The 27,510-nt window shown below is 43.3% G+C and overlaps 1 protein-coding gene across 6 annotated transcripts in view; it reads right to left on the bottom strand.

Moving 5' to 3' along the window:
- Dnajb6 (DnaJ heat shock protein family (Hsp40) member B6) overlaps positions 1 to 25,504 on the bottom strand; it is a 57,723-nt gene extending 32,219 nt beyond the window's left edge. For 3 of the 6 annotated variants that reach the window (XM_036181515.1, XM_036181516.1, XM_036181513.1), the window contains exons 1-5: positions 25,297 to 25,443; positions 7,818 to 7,908; positions 4,467 to 4,576; positions 2,911 to 2,973; positions 1,981 to 2,091 (exon numbers count right to left, since the gene is read on the bottom strand). In XM_036181515.1, coding sequence (XP_036037408.1) covers positions 1,981 to 2,091; positions 2,911 to 2,973; positions 4,467 to 4,576; positions 7,818 to 7,882 — 349 coding nt within the window. In that variant the 5' untranslated portion in view covers positions 7,883 to 7,908; positions 25,297 to 25,443. Of the gene's footprint in view, positions 1 to 1,980; positions 2,092 to 2,910; positions 2,974 to 4,466; positions 4,577 to 7,817; positions 7,909 to 21,537; positions 21,644 to 25,296 lie in introns of all 6 variants that reach the window. The other 3 variants (XM_036181518.1, XM_036181517.1, XM_036181514.1) reach the window with 2 other exon arrangements.
- Between the last annotated feature and the right edge of the window lie 2,006 nt (positions 25,505 to 27,510).

The following is a 27,510-nucleotide window of genomic DNA, read 5'->3' as shown; positions in this document are numbered from 1 at the left end:
ACCTTCTCAGTGAGGAGTTAGCCTACTTCATCATATTACTGCACAAGCGTTCTACTCGGAAAGGACATCAGAACAGACTCTGTCCAACACCACTCTGTCCCACAACAAACCAAGGTGGGATTTACTAACGGCTTATTTTTGAAGAAAAAAAAAACAACAGTGATTTTTATTGTTCTGTTTTGCCTCTTGAGACAGAGTATTGCAAGGCACGGTAGGCTGCATGGACAAGAGCTGGTACTGCAGCTGTGCATGGTCCCGTCTACCTGTTTTCCTATCTGCACTTCTCAACATTCTGGAACAATGGATGCAATAATCTTCATTTCTAAGCCTATTATAAATCATTCACTGCTTTGTCTGAAGTATGTACATAGAGGCTAGAAATAGAGATTTTAAATTATTACATTTTAAACACACATTTATTTATTTATTTATTTATTTATTTATTTGTTTATTTGTTTATTTATTAGTGGTTCCTATGCAAATGCTCAAGCACCAAATTCAGGTCCTCAGATTGGTGACAAGTGTCTTTACCTGTTCAGATTGTATACTGCTAGTGAGTTATTCCTTAATCTGCTATTTTAAATGTCCCACAATCTTTGGGTCATAGGCCTCGCTCTTACTAATTTGTCTGTAAGAAACTTTATGTTTTTCATTAACATTAAAACAAGCAGGTTGCCGTGCAGTGGTGGTGCACGCCTTTAATCCCAATACTCAGGAAGAGTATGAGGAGTTCAAGGACAGCCTGGGCCACAGAGCGAGTCCCAGGACAGGCTCCAAAGCTACAGAGAAACCCTGTGGGGTTGGGTGGGGAAAGACGGACACGGGAGGGACAAGCAGGTCTTCAGTGTCAAACCACAGTCCATCCCAACCCTTACTTGCAACAAGGTTCAATTTTCCTTCCCTCAGGAAGACAGGATAAAGGAAAATCAATCTCAATCTTAATCTTTCTCTCTCTCTCTCTCTCTCTCTCTCAAGCACATGCACACTGAGATCAACTACAGGATCACACCCATGCCACGAAAAGTCTAAGACCTACCAGACCAGATCCACGGTGACTTGTTCCTCTTCACACCCATAACATCATGATATTGGGGGCTCACACCTGTCTCCCTCTGGTATTACTGGTAGACACAACTGTCCTTTTTATTTCCTCTTGGGGAGTCGCTGGTGGTGTTGGAGTCTCTTCAGCCACACAGGATGTGTTTCCCTTTCAGCGCACCCAGACAAAGAGAGGCAAGGCAGCAACAGCACGTTCGCCCCTGACCTCCCATGTCAAAACACTCAACTACGTCTCAGCATGTTGGAACATCCCTAGTAACTGACACCAACAAGATATGGAAAGCTCCTGTGCACAAACAAGCCCCTAAGAGTCCAGGATCAGGCATCAAACCAAAGATGGGAGAATCTATTTCCCACAATCCAACAGCTGGTCACCGGCACCATTCCCTTAACATCACCCTCACACTCCTGATTCCTGCTGCCTGGCTCTAGACACACCCTCTCTTCACAACTCTTTAAGTGGACTGCAGTCAGAAAAGGGTCTGTTTATGGAACCTGTATGTCCTCAACAGCATCTATGATGTTTAGTGAATTTCACAAACTCACAAAACTAGCTTGTGGAGTGGTGGTAGGTCAGTGCTAAAAATGACAGTATATCCAAGGTCCTGGGTTCAAATTCTCAGCACCAAAGCAAGAAATAAAACATCTAAGAACAGGTTTCCAACATCCTATCCTGTCCCAACCTTGGGTTCACTGGAGGGCAAAGACAAACTTACAGGATAGAACAATACACATGGAAGAGAGGAAGAATACACTAAACTCTTTTATTGTTGAAGTCACAAATTCAAAAGGTCTGAAAAGGTTGGCAGAAAATATGATGATTCCACTGGTCTATAAAGAGAAAAGGTTAGTAACATGGCACAGTGTTAAATGCAAAGGACACCACAAGCTCTCACCAGGCCAGACAAAGCAGTTACTTACCAAAGAGGTCAAATGAAAATGGGTCCCTTCCACCAAAAAATTCCCTGAAGACATCATCTGGATTCCGGAATGTGAAGCCAAACTCAAACGGACTGTCAAAATGACTTCCACCTATACAAGCAGAGTAAAGTGTTTAGTCTATGAATTCTGGTGTTTCTAAACAATGTTTGTTCATAAAACATTACATGCTTCATGGTCTAAGAGAACGTGTTCCACACATCTGGGATTCTAGAAACCATAAGCCTTATTGATGCTAACTGCACTTGCCTAGCACTGTCTACAGATTTCCATCTCCAAAACATGTGATTTCAATCACTGTCCACTGTTTTTGTCACTAGTTATAATAAAGGCCTATGGAAGCTGGTGACATAGTCCATCAATCTCTCCTTAAGTACAACATGCTCACGTGAGGTCATGGCAAGGATTCTAAGAACCACAATGAAGCAGCTCATTGACTGAGCACTACTTTCTCACAAGACAGGCAGTGTATGCTGCTTAGACATGAATAGGGTCACTGCCGAAAACACAGTAAGGTTAGCTATCACACAAAATAGCTCAACATAAACATCCTAACTTGATGGGTCTATGTAAATGAAGCAGGCTGGCCCTCAACTCTCAGAGCCCAAGTCTCTTTTAGTTGTTTTTTTGTTTTGTTTTGTTTTTATTCCTTTAAGGAGGCAAGACCTGTCACAAGAACTATAATCATACAAAGTGACCTGACACCCACCAGGCAGGCTCTCAATTCACAGGCACTATCCTGCCTCACTCAGCCTCCCAAGGTGATAAGATTATAAGCATTCCTCCATGTCTACCCTAATTTACCACTTTCTAGACTACTCTGTATTGATTATCAACAAATCATATGTACTCAACAAATACAGATGACTTGTCAAGACCTGTGTCTCCAAAGAAAAAAATACATTGACATACCTCCTCCTCCACCACCATTTAATCCTTCCTTGCCGTATTTGTCATAGATGTCCCGCTTTTTTGCTTTAAATTTGAGAAAAACAATTATTATGGGCAAGTTCTTTCAAATCTTCCAAATTCAATCAGTATTTTCCCAAGTTTTAAATCTAGATCCAGAGTTAGGAGACCCTGACTTTAAAAGGCAATTGACTAATTGACTGACTGACTGACTGACTGTCCCCTCTCTTTCTCTCTCTCTCTCTCTCTCTCTCTCTCTCTCTCTCTCTCTCTCTCTCTCTCTCACACACACACACACACACACACACACACACACACACACACACACACACACACGTCCAGTTGAAAACCTACTTTTAAGTGCTACAAATGCTTGGAGCTTACTTACTACAAAGTCCAGGGGCCGCTAAGGGTAGAGTGGAAAGCAGCTAAACACACTCCATAGAAGGAGACTGCCTGTGTACACAGGCACACAGGACTCACAGGTGCTGTGCCGGTACCCACACAGTCCCTGCTGCCTCTGCATTCTGGACTAGGGCAGAAAAGCACAGCTGCCACTTACAGACATCACTCTGCTCTCCCCAAAAAGCCCCTAGTCTACAACTGGGGAAACCAAATAACAAAGAACCCCATTTTGAGTAAGAAGAGTCCTTGTAAGCAGTGACACAAGCTCTGAGGCCCAGACTGCAGCCACTAGAGCTCAAAAGTCCCAACAATGTGAAGACATTGTCACATTTTTTTAAGATTTCAGTTATCAGTGTTTTCCTAAGTTTAAAAAAAAAAAAAAAAGGATACTTGTGAAGTAAAGTTTCCAGGGTTGCCTTTAAAAATGGGGAGAAGGGGACACCTCAGAGCATAGATAATGCAAGGAGTTGCATGCCAATAAGCTGGCTCAGTGAATTTTACCTCAGGTTCCTTCCAGAAACAGATTCTTAATGATAAGAAACTATTAGTTATTTCCTGTGGTCAGTGAATCAATACAGACCTTTTGAAGTCAACCCTCTGCCTTGACTCATACCAAGCCACCCAACAGGATAGCGCTTAGGATGCGGGTAGTACTTTTCCAGTCTCTGGCACTGTCCCCAGCCCTATAGATGCAAATCTTTCCTTTGCCACAAACTCAAACTTGATGGCTGCCCCAATTGCAAAATACAACCCATCTTCACAAAGGCACCTAATGCCTATGCTCTAGATCCAGAGTAGAGAATCAAAGTCTAAATTGGAGCACAATGTTCAATCCCTTTCTTATCCCATTAATAAAGTCCTGCGGTAGTAGAACAATGGAGGTAAGGTCAAGATGCTCAGGAATAGACACAAAAGTTCTTAAACCCAGCTCTCCCTCAACTCCAGCCAGGAAAATCTCCCCATAGCCTATAGCTCCTCAGCACTGGTAGTTAACTGCACTAGATACAACATCCACAAGAAAATGAACCCTTTTTAGAAAGGGGGAGCAATCTAACCGGGAGGGAAACAAATACTTTGTCTGTCTTCTGCTATCTCTGAAAAGACTTGTCCTGACTCACCCTCAGAGAGCCCTTCACAAGCTCAGATGGACTTACCATCCGATAACACCTCATATGCCTCAGCTACTTGTTTGAATTTCCGCTCTGCTTCTTCTTTATTTTCAGGATTTTTGTCCGGATGCCATTTAAGTGCCTGTTTCCGATACCTTGAAAGATGAAATGGGTGTATACTGAGCACATATGAAGTCCGTAGAACTTTAATAACTGATACAAGGAGCTGGGTGTGGTATACATACCATTAATCCCAGCAGGCACAGAAGGGTTTGTGCCTTGAGAACAAATTGATCTACATAGTGATCAAGGCTATACACAGTGAGACCATGCCTCAAAATAAGGGGGGGGGGGGGGGAGAAGATGAGGAAAAAAACTACCTATCCTTAAGCAAGAAAATGGCCTACACCATTAGGTGAAATTAATATTATATTAGCACTCTTAATGATTTTCAAAAGTTGCTGGGAGATATTAACTATCTATGGCCCACAACTGGATTAACAATTCAAGAACTAAGTAATTTATTTCAAACCTTGCAAGATGATAAGGACTTAAATAGTCCAAGAAAATGATCAGCTGAGCTGAGAGAGGACTGGCTCTGGTAGAAGAGAAGATGCACACGTGGATCGTCTGGATCCAGAGCCTGACTGTATTCTGGTTATTTTCCCTTCTGTACACTCTCCCACAGGAATTCTTATGCAGAGAGAGAACGGATATTTCTGCCACACAGAGCAAATAACTAAAGGTTTATATAGAAAAGGTTTATGAATTGATTCTGAAAGGAAAACTGAGACTTCATCAATTAGCAGGAATAGAACCAGCAGAAATTGTAGTACCTTTTAATAATGCTAAAATTTCTTCGTTATAGGCAGAAAATGAACACTGGCAAAGAGCTTGCAATAATTTCTTGGGGGTTGGGGATTTAGCTCAGTGGTCGAGCACTTGCCTAGCAAGCGTAAGGCCCTGGGTTTGATCCTCAGCTCCAAATTAATAATAATAATAATAATAATAATAATTATTATTATTATTATTATTATTTCTTGGGAGAAATTAGCAACAAATAACCCACAAGCAAGAGACTTCAGTTTATAAAAAGAACTAATTGGATCCTCCCTGACATTGTGCAGGGAAACACCAATTTTTGGAGCCCTACATTCTATACTGATGCAAGTAAATGAGGAAAGGCCGGTTATAAGTCAGTAAAACTAAGGGACTCAAAGCCCTATGTATGATTCTGTTCAAAAGTCAGAATTATATGCTATTCTCACAGTATTATTCTATTTTCCAGAACCTCATAGTTACTGACTCAATATGCAGAGTTTTTTTTTTTTACATATTGAAACCACTGAACTTATTCCAAATGATTCAGAATTAACTTGGTTGGTTACTTATTCAGCTACAATAATTAATCAGAAACAGAAATCATCCATTGTACATAACATATAACAGATCTGATATAGGTCTACATGGCCCTTTAGCACACAGTAATGATGGAATTAATCAGCTATTGGTAGGAAATGAGCTAAAAGCCTCAGAATTTCATAAAAGAAAAAAAAAAAAAAAAAAAAAACACCATAGGTTCGAAGAAAGAATTTTTTTCTATTATTTGGCAACAAGCAAAAGAATTGTAAAGGAAATGTCCTACTTGTTCTTCATAAAACCAAACTCCATTCTGTAGGAAGTAACCCAAAGAGTACTCAAAGAAATAAAATTTAGAAAATGGATGTGTTTCATTTACAGAGTTTGGAAAATTAAAGTATGTGTACCATACCATAGATTCAGGATTTCAATGAGCAACTGCTTTAAGTTCTGAAAAGGCTGATTCTGTAATTGCACATTTATTAGACGTTATGGCCATTATGGGAATACCTGAACAAATTAAGACATGTCTCTAGTAAAATGAAAGGTTTTTGCATATTACAACATAAAGCATATTACAGGTATACCACACAATGCTACAAGACAAGCAGTTATAGAAAGATCTAATCACACTTACAAGATATGCTTAATAAACAGAAAGGAGTAATGAAGATCTCCCAGAGATAGATTCCACGGTGCTTTATTAACTTTAATTTTTTTAAATGCTAATGAGAAAGGACAGCTATGGAGACATTGGTTAGTTTTAAAAAAAAAAAAAAAACAAAAAACAAAAAACAAAAACCTGAATTAAATCAGTGCCTATTTTTTTTTTTTAAGATTTATTTATTTATTATGTATACAGAAGAGGGTGCCAGATCTCATCACAGATGGTTGTGAGCCACCATGTGGTTGCTGGGAATTGAACTCAGGACCTCTGGAAGAGGTCAGGTGCTCTCTTAACCTCTGAGCCATCTCTCTAACCCCAGTCTGCCTATTTTAAAGATGTGCTGACCTCACATTGGAAACCAGGATGTGTGTTATGTTGGGAAAGAGGTTTTGCTACAGGAGAAAAGCTATGGATGCCATCAAGATTGATAAAAATTAGATTCGAACAGGAGAGAAGAGACCTCTTGACTAATAAAGGGAATAGTTCATCGAACAGCATCATATTCCATACATAGGCAGAAGTCCTAAACTGCAGAGAAATCAAGCTAAGTACGGGCAACAACACAGCCATCTATGCATCCATCTATCTTAACTATGGATCCTGCCATGACTTCCCCACAATCATGGACTCTAACTTTTTTGTTGGTTTATTTGCGTGTGCGTGTGCGTGCGTGGTTTGTGTTTATTTTCAAGACAGAGTCTCTCTTGACTTGACTGGCCTAGAACTCACTCTGTAGACCAGGCTGGCCTCGAACTTACAGAGACCCACCTGTCTCTACCTCCCAAGTGCTGGGATTAAAGGCGTGCACCAGCACCAGCAGCACCAGCAGCACCACACAGCTGGACTATGTGTGACTTATATCCTGAAACAAACCCCTTTCTACTGTTTGTTTCAGGATATAAGTCACAACAACAGAAATAAACTAGAACACAAGACTCAACTGGTAATACACCAACTTTTTTAAAAATCATGGTGAAGAGGTACAGATACAGACAGTTCAGTAGAAACAACAGGCCTGGGTTTGAAAAAAAGAGGGGGGTGCATAATAAAGTATCACCAAGTAAATATAAATAGTACCAGGAACTGGGGATGGAACCCAAGGCCTCTACCACGCAAAGGCAAATGTTCTTAAGTTCTGTTAAAATCAGTCTGAGTTATCAAGTTTTCCTTTCTGACACACATATGTGTGTGTACGCATGTGAGGTCAACCTAAGAACCATCCATATTTTAAAAAAACATTCACACAGAAAATAAATCTAATTTTTAAAAAGGAAAACAAAAATCAAAGTTTAATAGGTGACACAAGTTACATTATCCAATTACTAATAAACCATGGTACAGAATATCATTTCAGAAATGAAATCACTTACGCCTTTTTAATGTCCTCAGGTGAGGCATGTCTCTGCACGCCCAGAACTTCATAGTAATCCACCATGTTTTAACAGATTGTTGGAACAAATTCTGCAAATAAAAAAAAAAAAATTTCAGTCCATAATACTGCCCAATCACAGTGAAAGGTGTGAGAACAGGTGAGAGGTGGTTCCTTCTCAGCACCTACTGGCCCAGAAAGAACTTCTGGTAACCAGCCTATATATGTAGAGCAGGACCTTGTCCAGAAACTGTGTTCAAGAATCATTCTCAGCTGGGCGGTGGTGGCTCACACCTTTAAGCCCAGCCAGCACTCAGAAACAGGTGGATCTCTATGTGAGTCTGAGGCCAGTCTAGTATGCAAGGTGAGTTCCAGCACAGCCAAGGCTGTTAAACAGAGAAAGGGGGAGGGCTCATTCATTCCCAGCTGGCTATAGTCACATACCTTTAATCCTAGCACTTAGAAGACAGAGGCAGGAAGATAGCTCAGTTCGCTGCCAGTCTGGTCTACAGAGCAAATTCCAGGACAGGGATACATAGAGAAAGCTTGGGGGTTTTTTTTTGGTTTGTTTGTTTGTTTATTGTTTTGGGTTTTTTTGAGGGGTTATCATTCTCAAAAATCTATACAGAAAAAAAAGTGCTTGGAAATGACCTAATAATAGCTTCAACTATGAAAAGGTCACTCGACTCTGGGGCAAAGATCAGGTACCACTTGACAAAGGACTGGCTACATCTACTTTCCTAGACCACAATGCACTTGGGGAGATTTGGTTACTTCCCTCCTCTGATGAGTTCCTGCACCAGGCATTAGGCAAGAAAGACTGCAAGGAAAACCACACTATCCCTTCAATGTGAAGCACCCTTCTTCCTCAGCCTGCCTCCTTGCCTGCAGTTACTCAGAAGAGAACATGCTTGACCAGTCATATAATTAATTACTGTCCAGGACCCAACTACCAAACCAACACAGCACAGCTCTAATGCCATCCTACAGACTGTGCCTTCAGCTGACAGCAGGAACTGAGCACAACTTCCTTCACCTGTGGATTACACCTGGTCTCCACAGACGCACAATGGAAACCATTCAGCTTCTAACTACCTCCAGTGGGAGGTCTCACTGTTCTCTGAACAACGTGCTTTCCCTTAATACTGTAAATAACTTGATCATTCTCTTTCGGTTTGCTTCCCAGTACCTACCTACTACAACAAGGTAACCCGATGTCCTCTTCTTGCCTAGGGTGTGAGAACATGCCCACAAAAATAAAACATGGCATAGTGCCATGCATACTGGAATACCAACTGAGCCATTTTCCCAAACCCCAAACACCTTATTTGTATACCTCTACTTTCCCAATTGAGAAAAACAAACCACAATTCCTTTGCGCCATTCTTTTTCTTAATTTTTTAATGATTCCTTCTTATTTTTTATGTGCATTGGTGTTCTACTTGAATGTATGTCTGTGTGGGAGTGTCAGATCCCCTGAAACTGGAGTTACAGGCAACTGTGAGCTGTCACATGGGTGCTTGAATTGAACCAGCAGGTTCCTCTGGAACAGCAGCCAGTGCTCTTAAAGTCTGAGCCATTCTCCAGCCCCAGGAGGGTTTTTTATTTTTTTCTAGACAGGATTTCTCTGTGTTGCCCTGGAACTCCTTATATACCATGCTACCCTCAAGCTCAGAGATCTGCCTGCCTCTTCCTCTGGAGTGCGGGGATTATATACTCCTTGTGCAATTCTTATTCAAGGTTTAGAGACTAATTCAACTGTTTAGGCAGAGGAAACCAACCCTACAAGAAATGGGATTCCTCAAAGGCTGTATCATCCTCAGCAAGGAAAACAAGAAAAACTCCCACTCATCTTCATAAGAAATAAAAGACCTTGAGGCTTGAAAACAGCTTTGACATGGCAGAATGGGAAAGCAAAATCTTTTCCTACAGCAAATACCACTGGTGACAAACATCCATTATCCTACCCTCCAGGTTTGTGCCCTGGCTGCACAATGAGACACTACCTCAAAAACATACACACAAAACTACCAAATAGGGCTGGAGAGATGGCTCAGCGGTTAAGAGCACTGGCTGCTCTTCCAGAGGTCCCAAGTTCAATTGCCAGCAACCACATGGTGGCTCACAACCATTTGTAATGAGATCTGGTGCCCTCTTGTGACCTGCAAGCATATATGCAGGCAGAACACTATATACATAATAAATAAATAAATCTTTAAAAAAAAAAAACTATCACCAGGCAGTGGCGGCACACACCTGTAATCCCAGCACTCAGGAGGCAGAGGCAGGCAGATCTCTGTGAGTTTGAGACCAGCCTGGTCTACAGAGCTAGTCCAGGACAGGCTCCAAGCTACTGAGAAACCCTGTCTCGAAAAACAAAAAAAAAAAAACTATCAAATAATATCAAAATAAAGACAGGAGATGTCCAATAGCAGAGAGCCTGTCTACCAAGTGTAAGGCCCTGGATTTGGTCATCAGCACCAGAGAAAGAAAAAAAAAAAAAAAAAAACGTAAAAAAAACATAACTGGACCTGGTGATAGAGGAATACTCCCTTAATTTCAGCACTCAGCAGAAACAAACTGATCTCTGTGAGTTTGAAGTCAGGCTGATCTACAGAGTTCCAGGACAGCTAAGGCTACACAGAGAAAGCCGGTCTCAAAAAAAAAAAAAAAAATTAAAAAATTTAGGCTGGAGAGATGGCTCAGAAGTTAAGAGCACTGACTGCTCTTCCAGAGGGTCCTGAGTTCAATTCCCAGCCCCACAATGTGGCTTACAACCATCTGTAATGAGATCTGGCACCCTCTTCTGTGTACACAATAAATAAATAAATGAATGAATGAATAAATAAAAAATAAATAAATAAATCTTTTTAAGAGTGAATGCGTTTTTTTAAAAAATTAGGGGCTGGAGTGAAGGCTCAGGAGTTAAGAAGACATGTTGCTCTTGCAAGACTCAGGTTTACCTCCCAGGACCCACATGGTAGCTCACAACCATTTGTAACCCCATTCCAGGCACACACACATTGCATAGATTAATGCATGCAGGCAAAAACATTCAGACACATAAAGTAAATCTTAAAAATATAAAAATTAAGCCGGGCAGTGGTGGTGCACTCCTTTAATCCCAGCACGCGGGAGGCAGAGCCAGGCAGATCTCTGTGAGTTCGAGGCCAATCTGGTCTACAGAGCGAGATCCAGGACAGGCAACAAAACTACAGAGAAACCCTGTCTTGAAAAACCAAAAAATATATAAATAAAAATTTTATATATATAAAAGGCTGTTGCAAAAATATGTGTGTACAGATGTCCTAAGAGGTGGAAGGTGTGGGATAGATATCTCAGAAAGAGAAACAAGCATGCTTGTGGGTGGGAATACTTTCAAGGAATGTTCACAAAAGCTTAGGTAGACCTGGTGTCAACTGTGCAGGGTTTTGATCCCAGCACTTGGCAGGCAGATCTCTTTCAGTTCCAGGCCATTCTAGTCTACATAGGGTGTTCCGGGTTAGCTAAGGCTACAAAGTGACCTTGTCTCAAAAAAGGGGTTGGGGGTGGGTATTAAATCCAGTAAATTACAAGATGAAGCCGTGAGCACCCAATTATAAAAGGCTTCCTTGGGCTGGAGAGATGGCTCAGAGGTTAAGAGCACAGGCTGTTCTTCCAGAGGTCCTGAGTTGAATTCACAGCACCCACATGGTGGCTCACAACGAACTATAATGAGATCTGGTGGCCTCTTCTGGCACTGTATGCATAATAAATAAATCTTAAAAAAAAAAAAAAAAAAAAAAAAAAAGGAAGGAAGAAAGAAAGAAAGAAAATAGGAAAGAAAGGAAGAAAAGGCTTCCTTCCTGCCAGAAGTTACACTGACAGACATAAGGATAGCTAGCAGAGTAAATTCAGCCAGTCCTGCCAAACCAACCAAACTTGATGGCTGAAGAGGCAATCAACTCCCACACAACCCAACAGCACAACTGTCTGTCTACCAGAAACCAAAAGGGCTCATCAGTAAACAAAAGCAGCATAAAAACCAACACCTCTTCCTCCCTACTTCATTAAGTGATCAGAGTTGCAGATGCAAAGGACTGGAAGCAGCATGGGGGGGGGGGGGGCGCCGAGACAGGGTTTTTCTGTGTAGCTTTTGGAGGCCGGCCTCCATCTCAGAGATCCCCCTGCCTCTGCCTAAGTGCTAGGATTAAAGACATGCACCCCCACTGCCCAACAAATGCTGTTCATCTTAAATAAAAGAGTACCCCTTGAGTTGAAACAATCTGGAAAACCTGACACTTTGCTACAGCTCCCATTTTGTCAAGCACCAAACCCCTTGAAATGGTCAATGCCAGTTAACTATTTCTCCACAGCCTTAATCACTCATTTCCATTTCTACCTATCATTTGAAATCACCCATGTAAGCTCAGGACTCAGAACTGGAAATCGACCTGCAGACCAGGCTAGCCTCAAACTCTGTCTGCCTCTACCTGTTGTGTGCTAGAACTAAAGGCGCTTGCCACCACTGCCTGCAACACTTACTTTAAAACCACCTTCCAATTCTAAACATCAGTACTAGCAAACAAAAACTCAAATGTACATTTGCCCCACCAAAAATGTAAACGTGGTTGGGGTGTGTGGGGTGAACACCTTTAACCTCCCTCTGGGGATCTCTTGAGGTTTTTGTTTATTTGTTTTGTTCTGTTCTGTTTGGGGGTTTTGTTTGTTTGTTTGTTTTGTTTTGTTTGAGCTGAGGCTCGAACCCAGGGCCTTGCACTTGCAAGCGCTCTACCACTGAGCTAAATCCCCAACCCTTGTTTTTGGTTTGAGACAGGTTTTCTGTGTAGCTTTGGAGCCTGTCCTAGAAACTCACTGTAGACTAGACTGGCCTTGAACTCACAGAGATCCACTTGCCCCTGACCCTGACCCCCCACCTCGGAGCGCTGAGATTAAAGATGTGCGCCACTACAACCAGGGTGGATCTCTGAGTTTTGAAGTCAGCCTGGTCTACATAACAAGTTCTAAGCTATCCAAGGCTAAATAGTGAGAGCATGCCTCAAAAAACAGTGATGGAGAGATGACCAAAACAGAGATTTTTCTTCCTGCTGGCAAATATTTCTACTAGGACAGCACAACCAAATCATACTATAAATGCTTGTGAATTACAAGCTAGCCAAGTTTTTAAAAAGCAGGCATAGTGGGACACACCTTTAATTCCAGTACTGGGGAGGCAGGGGCAGGTAGATCTAAGCCAGCCAGCATTAGATCTTATCTCAAAATTAATCTTTCAATGTATAAATTAATCATTTTCCTAATCTAACAATTTCTCTTGGTACCTGTCATATTCCTATTGGAGGTATCCAGCTTGCTGAGTGAACATTTGCCTGGAACCACCAAAAATAAACCAAAACAAGGGTGTCCTGAGAAATATCTAACAAATGAGTCAAGATATTCATGCCCTTTCCTCCCGCCCTTAGCTTCTCTGTGGATATGGATCAGGTGTCGTCTGTTCCTTGTGCTTTAGGGTTTAGTGGCTATCGGACCGCTACTCTTCAGGTACCAACCAAAGCACCCACATATCCAAATTGTGACCATTTAAGCAAGACATTGCTAGAAGCTAGACATGGTGGGGCACACCTCTGATCCTAGCACACAGGGTTGGGGCTGTGGGGCTGGAGGCAGCCAGGTGCATAGTGATCTCTCTCTCTCTCTCTCTCTCTCTCTCTCTCTCTCTCACACACACACACACACACACACACACACACACACACACACACTCAAAAAAGGACATTGCTTGGCTGGGCGGTGGTGGCGCATGCCTTTAATCCCAGCACTGGGAGGCAGAGGCAGGCAGATCTGTGAGTTCAAGGCCAGCCTGGGCTGCATTGTTTATTCCAGGAAAGACTCAAAGCTACACAGAGAAACTCTGTCTCGAAAAAACCAAAAAAAAGAAAGGAAAAAAAAAAAAGAAAAGAAATTGCTGAAAGTCCCCTGAAAACAGCAGCACCCCAAATAAGAACCTTCCTAGTTGGGGAGGGTGGCCCCAAGAGACAGTGGGGTAGCAGCCTGAGGCAGATGCACTGCTAAGGAAGAAAGTCTTTGATTAGATTATAGAACTTCTCCATCACAGCAGGGACTAACGGTACGGACCTATAATCCTAGCTACAGTTTGGATGGCAGATGCTTGAACAAAGCCCTGGGTTCAGTTCCTAGCAATTCATGACCAGCACTGAGGGAGAGAAATGGGATCTGAAGAACAAGGCTATCAAATATATAAATATGAATATATAAAGAAATGATTCGTAACTGGGGGAGGGAAGGAGGTGTCACTGCCCTGGCGGCAGAGTACTTGACTAGAAGGTTGTTTGCTAAATATTCAAGGCTCTGGGTTCTACCCAAACACTATTTTAGCTCAACAGCCAGAGGTGGAACTACTTTTCATTTTGACCTTACTATCAGCTTCAGAAACAATTCTGTCCCTTCTCCATCTTTGCCATGTGTCACTTAGTAGAGGGCTACTCTGGCACACCAGAGGGCCTGGGTTCAATATCTAGTACTGCCAAAAGGGAAGTGACAGAGGCACACAGCACAGACAGGCCTTTAATCTCATCCACTCCACAGGGGAAACCTGGGTAAGGACTTCAAGCTCATCCTGTGCTACTTTGTCCTCTATGTCAAAATGACAAAAGAAAAGGCTGGATCTTCTGCCCTGGTAGTTAAGCACCTTTACATGTTAGTACCATCTACAGAGGATGTGGCTCTGAGGCAAAGCACTTGCCCAAAATGCACAAGCCCGGACAAGCATAAATGCGTTGCATGTATGATATATGGCAAGCTTGTGACCATAAAGTCTGGAAGGGGGAAAAATCCTCCAGCTTTGATTACTATGAGCTGCTTATCTACCCTTTGTCCTTTTTCCAACTAACTGTTGGCCTTTTCTGATGAGATTACTAAAAACCAAGCTTTGACTCTGTCTTCCAGTTTTTACTCTTTCAACACAGGAAGGCCAGCAGGGGCCACTAGGGATGGGGGAGATTGGGTACAGCTGACAGTGCTTCTACTGAGATGACTGCATGCAGCAAAAAACTAAACTACGTTCAGAAAAGCAAGCAGCAAGGAACAAAGGGCGAGCACGCAAACAAACAGAAACGAAGAACCAAACTACTGAGAAAAGACTGCCACTGGAGTGCCAGGGAACCTGTCCTAAGGAGTACCCACGGGCTGGTTCAATTCTCCAAGACAATATTCCACTGATGTCAGCCCCCCAAAACACACTTCAAACACGCTACTATTCTATGTATTATTCTACAATGTCAACTCAAAGTTGCTTAGCCACTTACAATGAATTTAGACTAGCCACAACAAATCAGTAAAATACTAAAATGTTATCCAGCACCCAAATATACACTAGACATTAACAAGGAACAAGCTTTATCCTATTTGAATCCAGAACACCTACCAGAAGCCCTTTCCCAATGTACTGTCCCATAGAGATCTGACAATCAAATGCCAAAACTCAGCCAGGCATGGTGGCAAACTGCTTTAATCCCAGCACTATGCAGGCAGACACAGATGGATCTCAAGTTCAAGGCCAGCCTGATTGATCTACAGTGCTAGTTCCAGGACACCCATCCAGAGCTAAAAAGAGGAACCCTTCTCAAAAAATTAAAAGGGGGAAAGGAGGTTAAAGTCCCCTCAACTCTCATTGTGCTGGGGGAGTGGCATTTGGTGGTGCTAGGCATTCAACTTGGACCTCCCATATGCCAGAAAGCACTCAGCACTACCACTGAGAAAATATTTTACTGTTTAAAATAACGCTGGACTTTTAAATTATAACCTGTTTTCATGTTCAAACTATCTGTATATTTTTTCTCCTGCAGTTGTACATAAAATATTTTTACATTCAAAAAAAGGACAAATACTATAGAATTGTATTACATGAAATATATAGAATATACAAATTCATGGAGACTGAAAGAGTAGATGTTATCTCAAGATGGAGAAGAAAGGAATATAGAGCAATGATTTCCTAAGTACAGAATCTGTTTTGTGTGATGGAAAAAACCCACAGTAATATCAGGACATATCATGAATGTAATAATACAATTAATGTAATTAATGAATAACATAAATATAATTATTGAATGAGTAATGTAAATGTAATCAATGAATACCACAAATGTAATTAATATCAATGAGTGTAATTAATGAATATCATCAGTGTAACTAAACGATAGATAGATAGATAGATAAATTAGATAGATAAATAGATAAATAAAAATTTTTGTTGTGTGTGTTAGTAAATGAATTTCGGGCACAAGTATATCATGTCTCTGTTAGAACCTTGTGAAAAGTCTGAACACCTTACTGTCTGTCTTTCTCTCTCCCCATACCTCCCATACTCACACTATTTTTTGTGGGGGAGGTGGGAGATTCGTTTTTTTGAGAGGATCTAGTAAGTAGCCCAGGTTGTTCCTGAACTCCTGATGCTGGTACTGCTATATAGAACTGTTTATTTTTTTTTTTTAATAATTCTGTGTGTATTTTTTTTTCCGAGACAGGGTTTCTGTGTAGCTTTTGCTATATAGAACTGTTTTTTTTTTTTTTTAATAGTTTTGTGTGTATTTTTTTTGAGACAGGTTTTCTGTGTAGCTTTGCACCTTTCCTGGAACTCACTCTGTAGCCCAGACTAGCCTCGAACTCAGAGACCTGTCTTGCCTCTGCCTCCCTAGTGCTGAGATTAAAGGCGTGCGGCACCATCGCCCATTATGTATGAATATTTTAAAAATAATTTGGGAGCCAAGCGGTGGTGGTGCTGGCCTTTAGTCCCAGGACTCGGGAGGCAGAGGCAGATTTCTATGAGTTCAAGGCCAATCTGGTCTACAGAGCGAGTCCCAGGACAGGTTCCAAAGCTATAGAGAAACCCTGTCTCGGGAAAATAAAATAAAATAAAATAAATAATTGGGGTGGTGAGTTTCTCTGAGCAGCCCTGGCTGTCCTAAAACTCACTCTGTAGACCAGGATGGCAGAGACCAGGCCAGTCTGGAACTCCTATAGTGTGCATCACCACACCTGGTTTGAATTTTAAAGTACACTCTAATGGTCAGACTCCAGTAAAGTAAAATACAAAAATTTTTAATTTTCAACTTACATATGAATGCAGGTGCCTGAGGAGGCCCAAGGCTGCATTTCTGGGAGCTTGCGTATAGGTCTTGTGAGCTGGGAGAAAATGCTGGTAACTGAACTACTCAGATGCTCTGTAACAGCAGCACCAGCTGTTAACTGTGCCATCGCTCCAGCCCAAGTCATTTAAGAGTGTTGGTGATGGCAACCATGACTTAACATGGTAGGCAAGCACTCTAACCAAATCTAAGGCAATTTTTGCTAAGTCATGAGGTCGCTTTAGAGAAGTTTTCCAGGAAAGCTTCCCCTTAGTAATTTCTACTCTCACAGTATTGCACAGCTTCTGAAAAGGCACTCTACAATCAACTGACAGATACACCTGCCTGTCTGAGAGCTGGGCTCCAACAGTGTGTGCATCACCATTCTTACCCTGGTTTTTAAAATGTTTTATTTGTTTATATTTTATGTAGTAAGAGCTCTGCATGCTAGAAGAGGGAATTAGACCCTGTTATAGATGGTTGTGAGACACCATGTGGTTGCTGGGAATTGAATCCAGGTCCTCTGGAAGAGCAGTCAATGCTCTTAACTGCTGAGTCATCTCCTCACCCCACCACCACCACCACCACCACCACCCCCTTTTTTATTGTTGTTGTTTGTTTTTCAAGACAGGGTTTCTCTGTGTAGCTTTGCACCTTTTTCCTGGAACTCGCTTGGTAGCCCAGGCTGGCCTCGGACTCAGAGATCCGCCTGCCTCTGCCTCCTGAGTGCTGGGATTAAAGGTGTGTGCAGCAGCCACCACCACCACCGCCACCGCCACCCTGCTGTTTTTTGTTTTTTTAATTCACATTGGTGTAAGGTGCCAGACCCCCTGGAGCTGGAGTTACAGATAGTTGTGAGCTGTCATTTAGATGCTGGGAATTGAACCTGGGTCCTCTGGAAGAGAAGTCACTGACTGCTCTTAACCGCTGAACCATCACTCACTCCAGCCCTGCCTTTTTTTGGGGGGGGGTTGTTTGTTTGGGTTTTTGTGTGTGTGTGTTTTGTTTTTTTGAGACAGTTTCTCTGTAGTTTTGGAGGCTGTCCTGGACTAGCTCTGTAGACCATGCTGGCCTTGACCTCACAGAGATCCACCTGCCTCTGCCTCCCGAGTGCTGGGATTACAGGCGTGCGCCACCACCGCCTGTCTCATTTTCTTAAAGGATAGAGCGTGTATGCCCAACAGGTATGTGTCAGCAATACATTTACCTTTCTGGTAGGATACACATAATTTCAGGAGTCAAGGGCCTCAAAGGTACATAGTTTCATAAACTCTGTCCCAAATTTTAGCCATCCGCCTACTAATCTTTTATCATACAGGACAGACTATTACTGAACATGAGGAGGCCCTATATCAAAGGTCTTTCCATCTAGCATCTCAGAAAAAGCCGGCACTAGAACGGGGGTGTTGTCAAGAAATAAGTCTTGCAGCTGGGCAGTGGTGGCACAAGTCTTTAATTACAGCACTTGGGAGGCAGAAACAGGCAGATCTCTGACTTAGAGGCCAGATTAATTTACAAAGTAAGTTCTAGGACAGCTACAGCTGTTACACAGAGAAACCCTATCTCCAAAAAAAAAAAGAAAGAAAGAAAGAAAGAAAGAAAGAAAGAAAGAAAGAAAGAAAAGAAAGAAAAGAAAGAAAAGAAAAGAAAAATGAAAAGAAAGTCTCACCCAGGTCACTAACAATAGCTTTCTCCCTTTCCCACAGCAAAGATCAATACTGAAAAGACTGAAAAGGGTATCATAACTCCAGGCCATAGCCACTAAAGACTCAGCCATCTTTTTTCCTTCTTTTTCTTATTTCTGGTTTTTCCAGAAAGGGTTTCTTCTGTGCAGTCCTGGCTGGCCTGGAATTCCCTCTGTAGACCAGGCTGGCCTCAAACTCAGAGATCTGTCTGCCTCACTCAGACTCCCAAGTGCTGTTGTGTCTAAAGGGGTGCACCACCACCACCATCACGCTATCTTTTAAAGAACAAAGTAGGCCAGGTGTGGTAGTAAACATCTTTAATCCCAGAATTCTGAAGCAGAAGTAAGGTGGTGTTTTTAAGTCTAAGGCTAGCATAGTCTACATAAGTCCCAGCCCAGCCAGGACTTCAAAGAGACCCTGTCTCCAGAAACAAAAAAGAAAAGAAAAATTTTTAATAACTTTACTAGGTATGGTGGCAGACATCTTCAATCTAGGCACTTGGCAGGCAAGTATGTGTTCAAAATTAGCCTGGTATACTATGCATATTCAACTACAGGCCAGCCAGCAATACACACATAGAAAGAACCTGTTTCAGAAAAAATAATAATAATTAAATTCACAAGCAGAGTTCAATCTATGTTGTGGCATCACACAAACTTAATGCAGTACTATTTGCTTGACAGAATAATAGCAAGAGGCAAATATGAAGCCCAGGCCAGGTAAGGCAGGCCTACAAAAAGCTAGCACCTAGGAGGCTGAGGCAGGACTGGATTTCCAAGCCATGGAAACATGAACAAAAACAGTAACTCTCAGCCTGACAAGTGTGTAATTGCAGCTACTCAAAAGGTTTAAGAACAAGTTGAGACCAGTCTGAACTACTTAGTGAGACCCTGTCTCAAAACTTCCCACTGGGAAAAATCCTGGGGTTGGGAGGTAGGGTGTGATAGAGGAAGATTGCTAGGTCATTAAAGTGTCTGCCAAGCAGGCAGTTAAGAGCCGAGTTCAGATCCCGAGCACACACATTTATTTAGCCAGTATGACAGACCTGGAGCTAGACACAGGCAAATCTGTGTGGCACAATGCCCAGCTAGCATAGCCAACTAGCTAGCATGAGCCGAATTCTGAGGGAGATCTTTATCAAAAAAAAAAAAAAAAAGTTGTGAGCAATGGGGACACCCAACAGTTACCTCTGGCCCACACAGGCACATGCACACACCCACATGCAACTTTTTTCAAGTCCTCATTTTAAATGTCCAATGTATCATCCCCCTCTCCCTCCCCCAAAAAAGTAAAAATCTTACAGGGGATAAAACATGGCATGTCTCATAAGGAAACTACCTTTCTGAAGGCTCAACATTCCTAAAATACTCAAGTATTTTAATACAATACAGTTCGGCAGTGTTGGAGCTAGAAGCTACAGCCTTTGATTCAGAATGCCTATAGGGTCCTTATGATTTGGATTTAGAAAGTCACTTTATGAGAAGACCAGGCTACAGCCAAATAGCTTTAGAAATAGATATAAACTGAAACCTCTTGGATGAACACTGTGACCCCTAGGAGATAAAAGTATTCCTAGCATTTTGCATTCTCAGGTAGGAGTAATATGTAAGTGTGAACTTCCTTAACTATCTAAAAGTTTGGCAAAACACCTTATATTCATAGCATCATGTAAAAAAAAAAAAACGAAATTCCTAAGCCAGGCATGGTGGTGTACTCCTTTAATGATTTGCTAGCACATGGGAGGCAGAGACTGGAGGATATCTGTGAGTTTGAGGCTATTCTGTTCAACCAGGACAGCCAGGACTACAAAGACCCTGTCTCTCCTAGCCAGGCAGTGGCTTTAATTCCAGCGGGTGGATCTGTGAATTCAAGGCCAGCCTGGTCTACAGAGAGTTCCAGGACAGCCAGGGATACATAGAAACTCCATTTAAAAAAAAAAAAAAAAAAAAAAGCAAGCATTCCTACTAGCTGACTTATCTAGTAAAAGTCAGTCTCCAGGAGTTCAGTTCTCCCCGCCCCCCCTCCTTTTTTTAAAGCAGAGTTGCAGTTTTTTAAGGGATTTGAACAGTTTTAAGCAGTGCTTGGGAGAGCACTAAGAAATCAAAGCATTCACCCTGTGTGTGATGGTGTGGCCTCAGAAGAAAATGGCCCGGTTTTCCCTCCTACTGGATCTTATTGGGGGATGGGCACACATGGTATCCAGAAGAAAAAAAAAATTTGTTTGTTTTTTCGAGGCAGGGTTTCTCTGTATAGCTTTGCACCTTTCCTGGAACTCCCTCTGTAGACCAGGCTGGCCTTCAACTCACCTGCCTCTCCCTTCCGAGTGCTGGGATTAAAGGCGTGAGCCACCAAGGCCTGGCCCAGAAGAAAACTTAAGGAATCAATTCTCTCCTTCCACTCTTCTGTGGGTCCCAGGGATCAAACTCTAGTCCTCAGGCAGTGCATGCTTTTACCTAGCTGAATCCTCTCACTAGCACGTTGATACTATTTCTGTTACATTCTTTGCACCAGCTCCTCCTTCTTCTCATTAACCTCATGTTTTCGCTTGTTCTCTTCTTAATGAAACAGGATCTCACTACACAGACCAAGATGGCCTCCACCTAAAATTCTACTGCCTTACACCCTCTTGAATACTAGTATCACAGACCCACAGTACACAGCCCATGGACCTTGGTTTTATTCCCAGGATTAAACTCTCACTTAAATTCTGTATTCAAGAAAAGTATAACCTTAATTCACCATTAATCCCTCCTACACACTCAACATCTGCAATTGCAGGCCCTTCACCACCAGATGGTGTCCTGGGTGAATTTAACTAGGCTTAACATAGGATAGGACCACTTGCAAAGGCAATTTTTAAGAATCCTGCAAAGCTGGACATAGTGATACATACCTGTATCCCAGCTGTTTTGAGAGAAGTGGAGGCAGGAGGAATTCAAGGTCATTCTTGGCTACCGAATGAACTCCAGACTAGCCTGAAGTACCTGAGACCCCTCGATCTAAAACAAAGGAATTAAATAAAATCAAGTAGAAAGGCTGAATCTGTTATAATCACTTGTTCTTCGGGAAGGCATCAGAAGTGGTCTAAGAGTGTTTCAGCATCTTTCAGCATTAAAGAATGTAAAAGACTAGCTGGAGAGATGGCTCAGTGGTTAAAGAGCACTGGCTGCTCTTCTAGAGTTCCTGAGTTCAATTCCCAGAACCAACATGGCAGCTCACAACTGTCTGTAACTCCAGTTTCTGGGGACCAGACACTCACAGCAAAACACCAATGCACATAAAATAAATTAAAAAAAGACTTTTTTTAAAAAATGTAAAAGACACACACTGTCATACCAGGTATCTAGTGGATAGTGATAACAAAGTACCTTCTTCAAAACTCTCAGGATGTGCTAGATTAGCCCTATTCTGGGTTCTGCAAGTTGTTATGGACACAATGCTGCTGGTTTACACAGGGAAATGGTACTACCACTTAATACTAACATACTAACCGGACTGCTTAAAAAGCGGAGCCACACTGGGCGGTGGTGGCACACACCTTTAATCCCACCTAGCACTGGGAGGCAGAGGCAGGTGGATCTCTGAGTTCAAGGCCAGCCTGGGCTACAGAGAGTTCCAGGACAGGATCCAAAGCTACACAGAGAAACCCTGTCTCGAAAAACCACAAAACAAAACAAAACAAAACAAAACAAAACAAAAAAAAGTGGAGCCACAAGTAGGGCGGTGGTGGTGGTGCACGTCTTTAATCCCAGCACTTGGGAGGCAGAGGCAGGGGGGGAAATCTCTGAGTTAGAGGCCAGACTGGTCCACAAATCGAGGTCCAGAACAGCTAGGACTGAATAGTGGAGCCACTATTCAGAGAAATTCCTAATTCAGTCTTCACAGTATAAAAGAATATTCACCACCCCAGTATACTATTTGTCTGTCCTTAACCCAAATATCTCACACATCTGATGCTGATAATCAATAAGAAAAAAAAAGGGTTTCTCTGTGTGGCTCTGGCTAGGCTAGAACTCAACTCTGTAGACCAGGATAGCCTTGGAACTCAGAGATCCACCCCACTCTGCCTCCCGAGTGCTATGATTAAAGGCAGTTTGGGTATGGTTTTTTTGTGTTTTTGTTTTTTGAGACAAGGTCTCACTCTATGTAGGGCTGACTGATCTCAAATTCAGGAGACTAGCCTGTCCCTTCCTCAAGCAATGATTTCTTTCTTTTTGCCAAGATGGCTTCTCTGTGTATTCCTGGCAGTCCTAAACTCCATCTGTAAACCAGGCCTTGAATTTACAGAGCTCCACCTGGCTCTGCCTCCCAGTGTTCAATGAAAGATGTGTGCCACCAAAATGTTTCGCTCTAAATTCAATTATCTGATTCCATCTTCCACTGCACAAAACCAACTTCAAAAGCCAACTTTGGGGTTGGGGATGTAGCTCAGTGGTAGAGTGCTTGCCTAGCAAGCACAAGGCCCGGGGTTGGATCCTCGGCTCCAAAAAAAAAAAAAAAAGAAAAAAAAGAAAAGAAAAGCCAACTTCTCAGGCTATGGAGCTGGCCATATAATTCGGTCCCACAAGTCTGACAACTTAAGTTCCACTCCAGGAACCCATGAAAGGAGAGAAGTGTCTAAAAGGTGTACTCTGGGCCAAGCATGGTTAAACACTATTGTAGTCCCCAGCACTCTGGAAGCAGAGACAAGTGGATCTGAGAACACCAGACCATCCTCATCTACATACCAAGTTCTAAGCCAACTACAGCTAAATGGTGAAACCTGTAGCTGAAAGAAAATAAAGGTGGGAGGCAGGTATGGTGGTTCACACCCTTAAGCCCAGCACTTGAAAGGCAGTCATACTGATCACTGAGTTCCAGGGCTACACAGTAAGACTCTAAAGTCCAAAAAACAAACGGAACAAATTCAGATCCAGTACTATAAGCTATATAAATGCAGAGGGTTAGTACTAGCAGAAGAGAGATCGATGGATGGAGGATTCCCATTAGTGTGCCAGAACACACTTTTCATATGCACACACAAATAAAAGTATTTTAAAAGCCAACTTAGCTGGGTGTGGTGGGGCACCCCTTTAGTTCCAGCACTGGGAAGGCAGAGGCAGGCAAATCTCAGAATTCATACACAGCCGAGTTCCAGGACAGCCAGAGCTACACAGAACTCCTGTCTCAAAATACAAGGCCAACTTCTTCAAAATAGACACAAGAGAAGCCAAATTTTCAGAAGTTTGCCTGTGCAAAACAGGGAATGGAAGAGGAAACTTACTTTACAAACTTTGTTTTCCTTTCTATCAAATCACGCATACCTACACGAAGGCAGCATTTCTTCCCCAAATCTCTTATTTTTCCTCAATTCCAAAGCTCCACATGCAGTTCACTGCAAGTGTCTGCACTGATCACAGACAGCCGTAGTAGTCACACACCGGAGGGCAATTCTCCCTGTGGCGGTGACGTCCCAGAGAACAAGGGAGTCCGTAACAGATGCACTCAGTTCCTTTCAGATATCTTTACATCTGGTGTGAGGTTTACTTCACGACCAACAACAGACTAAGTTCAAACATCCAGGGTGCATTTTCTTTAGGACTGTTCCCTCCTTTTTCTATTAAAGCAGGTGCCTCAATGTACCTATCTCTTCCCTAGCAAGCAGAAAGTTCAATTCCCTAGATTATAGGGCCTACAAAGAGGGGGATACAGTGGACTTACTAACCATAAAACCTGACCACAAATCTATGGTTCAAATAAAGACATTAATAAAAACAAAGTGGGTGTCCTGGGCCTACACTCCCCACCGGCTTGGGCGTGCCTGAAAAGATGGGACTATCCCCTCCATTTCCTTTCGACAGTGCACACATAACTTCGGTACCCAAGCTTTTAAAACTTCTGACAAGCAACCCATTCTATAAAATAAAATCACTAAAAAAATTTTTCAAGACACTCTTATGGCTTGCAGTTTAGAGCTCCCTTGTCGACACGACCGAAGAGAATTAACGTAAACTTCAGTTACATAAACTTTAGTTACATAAACCCAAAGCAAAGCACCCTTCAAGGCTAACAAACAGCAAACGGGTTTTGGAAGTAAACTGAGCAAGGCAGGTTGCCTAGCAAACTTCCCAACAGTCCCAGGAGAAGCCTGGAAACCTCCTCGGCCCTCCCATCGGGCCCTCCCACCCGGCCCCTTAGGCCGGCGATCGCGCCTCCCGTAAGTCCTGCTCTTCACATGCCACCTGACCCCTTGCTTGCAGAAGGCATTGAGGATGCCAGGACAGGGTGACACCGGTCTCGCCACTCTTGTGGCTCTGTGGCGGACCTCGCGCGTGCCGGGCCTAACCGCCACTGCAGATCCAGGAAGCCAGGGGAGCGGACCCCGGCTAAGCTCCGGCGTAGGCCTGAGCCGGCACGGCAGACCCTTTCCACAGACCCAGTCTAGACCCCGCCCGGACCAGGAACAACTTGGGCCTCAGGACCAGATTCTAGACCACAGCTTGGACTGGCACCCGCTCGGCCCTGGCGAGCAGTCCCGACCCCACTGTCGGCCCGGCTTCCCTGCGCCCGTGTCCCAGGCGCCGAGCAGGTCACCCTATCCGCACCCAGCCGCCGGCCCTCCTCCCCCGCCACCGCCACCCCAGCTCTCCGCCCCGACCCGCAAGTCCCTTACCGAGGACGCGGCGGCCGGCGAGGGGGGGGGGAGTCGGGCGGCCGGTCTCCTCGCGGCTCTGGCACAGCTGCGCTGGTGGCGGTGGCGGTGTCTCCTCGCGCTTTCCTTTCTCTCCTTTTCTCCAACAACAAACAGGAAGTGCGTCACGCGGCGGCGGCGCGGCGGCGGCGACTTCCGCCCGGTTCTGAAGCTACGCGTGCGCAGTAGCAGTTGCCCGCTCTGGTTCGCGTCGGATTCGACAGCGCCAGCTTTGCGTTTGGAAGATTCTGCCACCCTGGACGGTGAGACTCAGGAGAGTCTCTATAGGCGGAAGCGACAGAATAGAGCGGGGAGCGCCACCCTGAGCTAACCCTGGGCCTGGAGGCATCCGAAGCTGGCGGCGACTTATGGGCGACCCTGACTGACTGACCTAGGGACCTGCGGTTGCCTGGAAGCAGAGAGAGAGGAAGGTCGCTCAAGCCTCTGATGGTGGAAACTGACCCATAAAGTTCGGAGATAGCGATCAGATGGCTTAGTGTGACACACACACCTTATGGACGTGGAGAGTTGAAGTCCCGAGGTTGGAGGAAAGGCTAGCACACTCGAGGTCTGCCAGGTCGACAAGCAGGCCCGACTTAGGAGATCCTCCTTTGTGCCCCGTTCCCAACCTTCATCACTTATTTGGAGCTTGAGAAGCCCCATCATTACCAGCATGGAATGCCGAGTAGAATTCAGTATCTGATTTTCTACCACCTTCTCACCACACAGAATTTTTTCTCTTTGTTCTTTTAGTTTGGTTGGTTTTGGTTTTTCGAGGATTATTCCCCCCCCCCCATGCTAGACATTACTCCAAGACCCCGCACGAGCTAAACTAGCATTGTACCCTAGAGCCCTATCCCCACCCTCTTTTATTTTTAGACAGAGTGCCACTGAGTTTCCACCTCTGACCTTGAACTTTCCAGCTCGAGACTTCGAAGTAACTGGGGTTACAGGTTTTGCATTACAAACCTCCACCAAGCCCAGTTTACCCTGGACAGAAGGCATTTTGCAAAATTTCTTCTGCTAAGTAATGAGAAACAGTAGTTTCAGTGGGGCTTTCCCAAGCCTGTCTCATCTGCCTGAATTAAACAGCTGACCTTCTGGACTAAGGTCAACATCACACTCTGTCTGCCCTGACTTGAGGGCCCAGGGCTCTGACCTCTCAGTTGCCCACACCCTCTCCCAATCTCACCTGCGGGGAAGGTATATAAGCTTCTAAAGATAACAAGAGTTCAGAATATTGTTCAAGTAGTGCCCTCGGGAGCACAATGTTGTATATACTTTTATTTTGTTAATGAGCCTACTGCCCATCTATTTAACAGACTTGTTAGATAAAAATTACAACAGGTCGTTTTGTAGACTAAGCTTTTTCGCTGGGGAAACAGACTGGGCTAAAATTCAAAATGGAATCGCTGAGATCAAAAGTTAAACAGAAATTGAACTGTTACCTTCTTGTGCTGTTATATCAACTTGACACAAGCTAGAGTCAGCAGAAAATAATTTGGCTGTAGGTAAACCTGTAGGGCTTTTTTTTTTTTTTTTTTTTTAATTTTTATGAACATTGATTGGTGTTTTGCTTGAAAGTATGTCTATGTGAGGGTGTCAGATGCTCTGGAGCTGGAGTTACAAACAGTTACAAGCAGCCGGCCAGGTGGGTGCTGGGACTCGAACATAAATCTTCTATAGAAGAACACCAATGTTCTTAACCATTGAGTCATCTCTCCGGCCCCAGGCATTTTCTTAGTTAGTGATTGATGTGAGACAACCCAGCCCTTTCTAGATAGGGCCACCGTTGGTCCTATGTTCCATAAGAAAGGACCCTGAGCAAGCCAGGAAGCAGCAATCCTCAGTGGCCTCTGCATCAGCTCCTGCCTCCAGATTCGAGCCCTGATGTTCCTCTATGTTGAACAGTTAAGCTAAATAACACCACACACACACCCCAAGTTGCTTTGTCATGGTGTTTCATCACAACAATAGTAGCCCTAACTAAGAAACTGCTCTTCCTGAAAAAAGTTCCCCAGTTTCAATTGATATGCTAATGAAGTTACCACTGTCTTAATCCTTACATTTAGAGAGTAATCTCCTCACGTTTATCCATATATTGTCTTTCTTTTGCGGGATCTCCCAAACCCATGATGCTAGGAAAGTAACTGTGAAAGGCCCATGGCTTCTTTTTTTAATTTCTTCCTGGGCATT

This window comes from Onychomys torridus, chromosome 3 (genome assembly GCF_903995425.1).
Source record: "Onychomys torridus chromosome 3, mOncTor1.1, whole genome shotgun sequence".
NCBI classification, from domain to species: domain Eukaryota; kingdom Metazoa; phylum Chordata; class Mammalia; order Rodentia; family Cricetidae; genus Onychomys; species Onychomys torridus.
The sequence above is the reverse complement of the archived record's forward strand: the minus strand, read 5'-3'. Positions and strand labels throughout refer to the sequence as shown.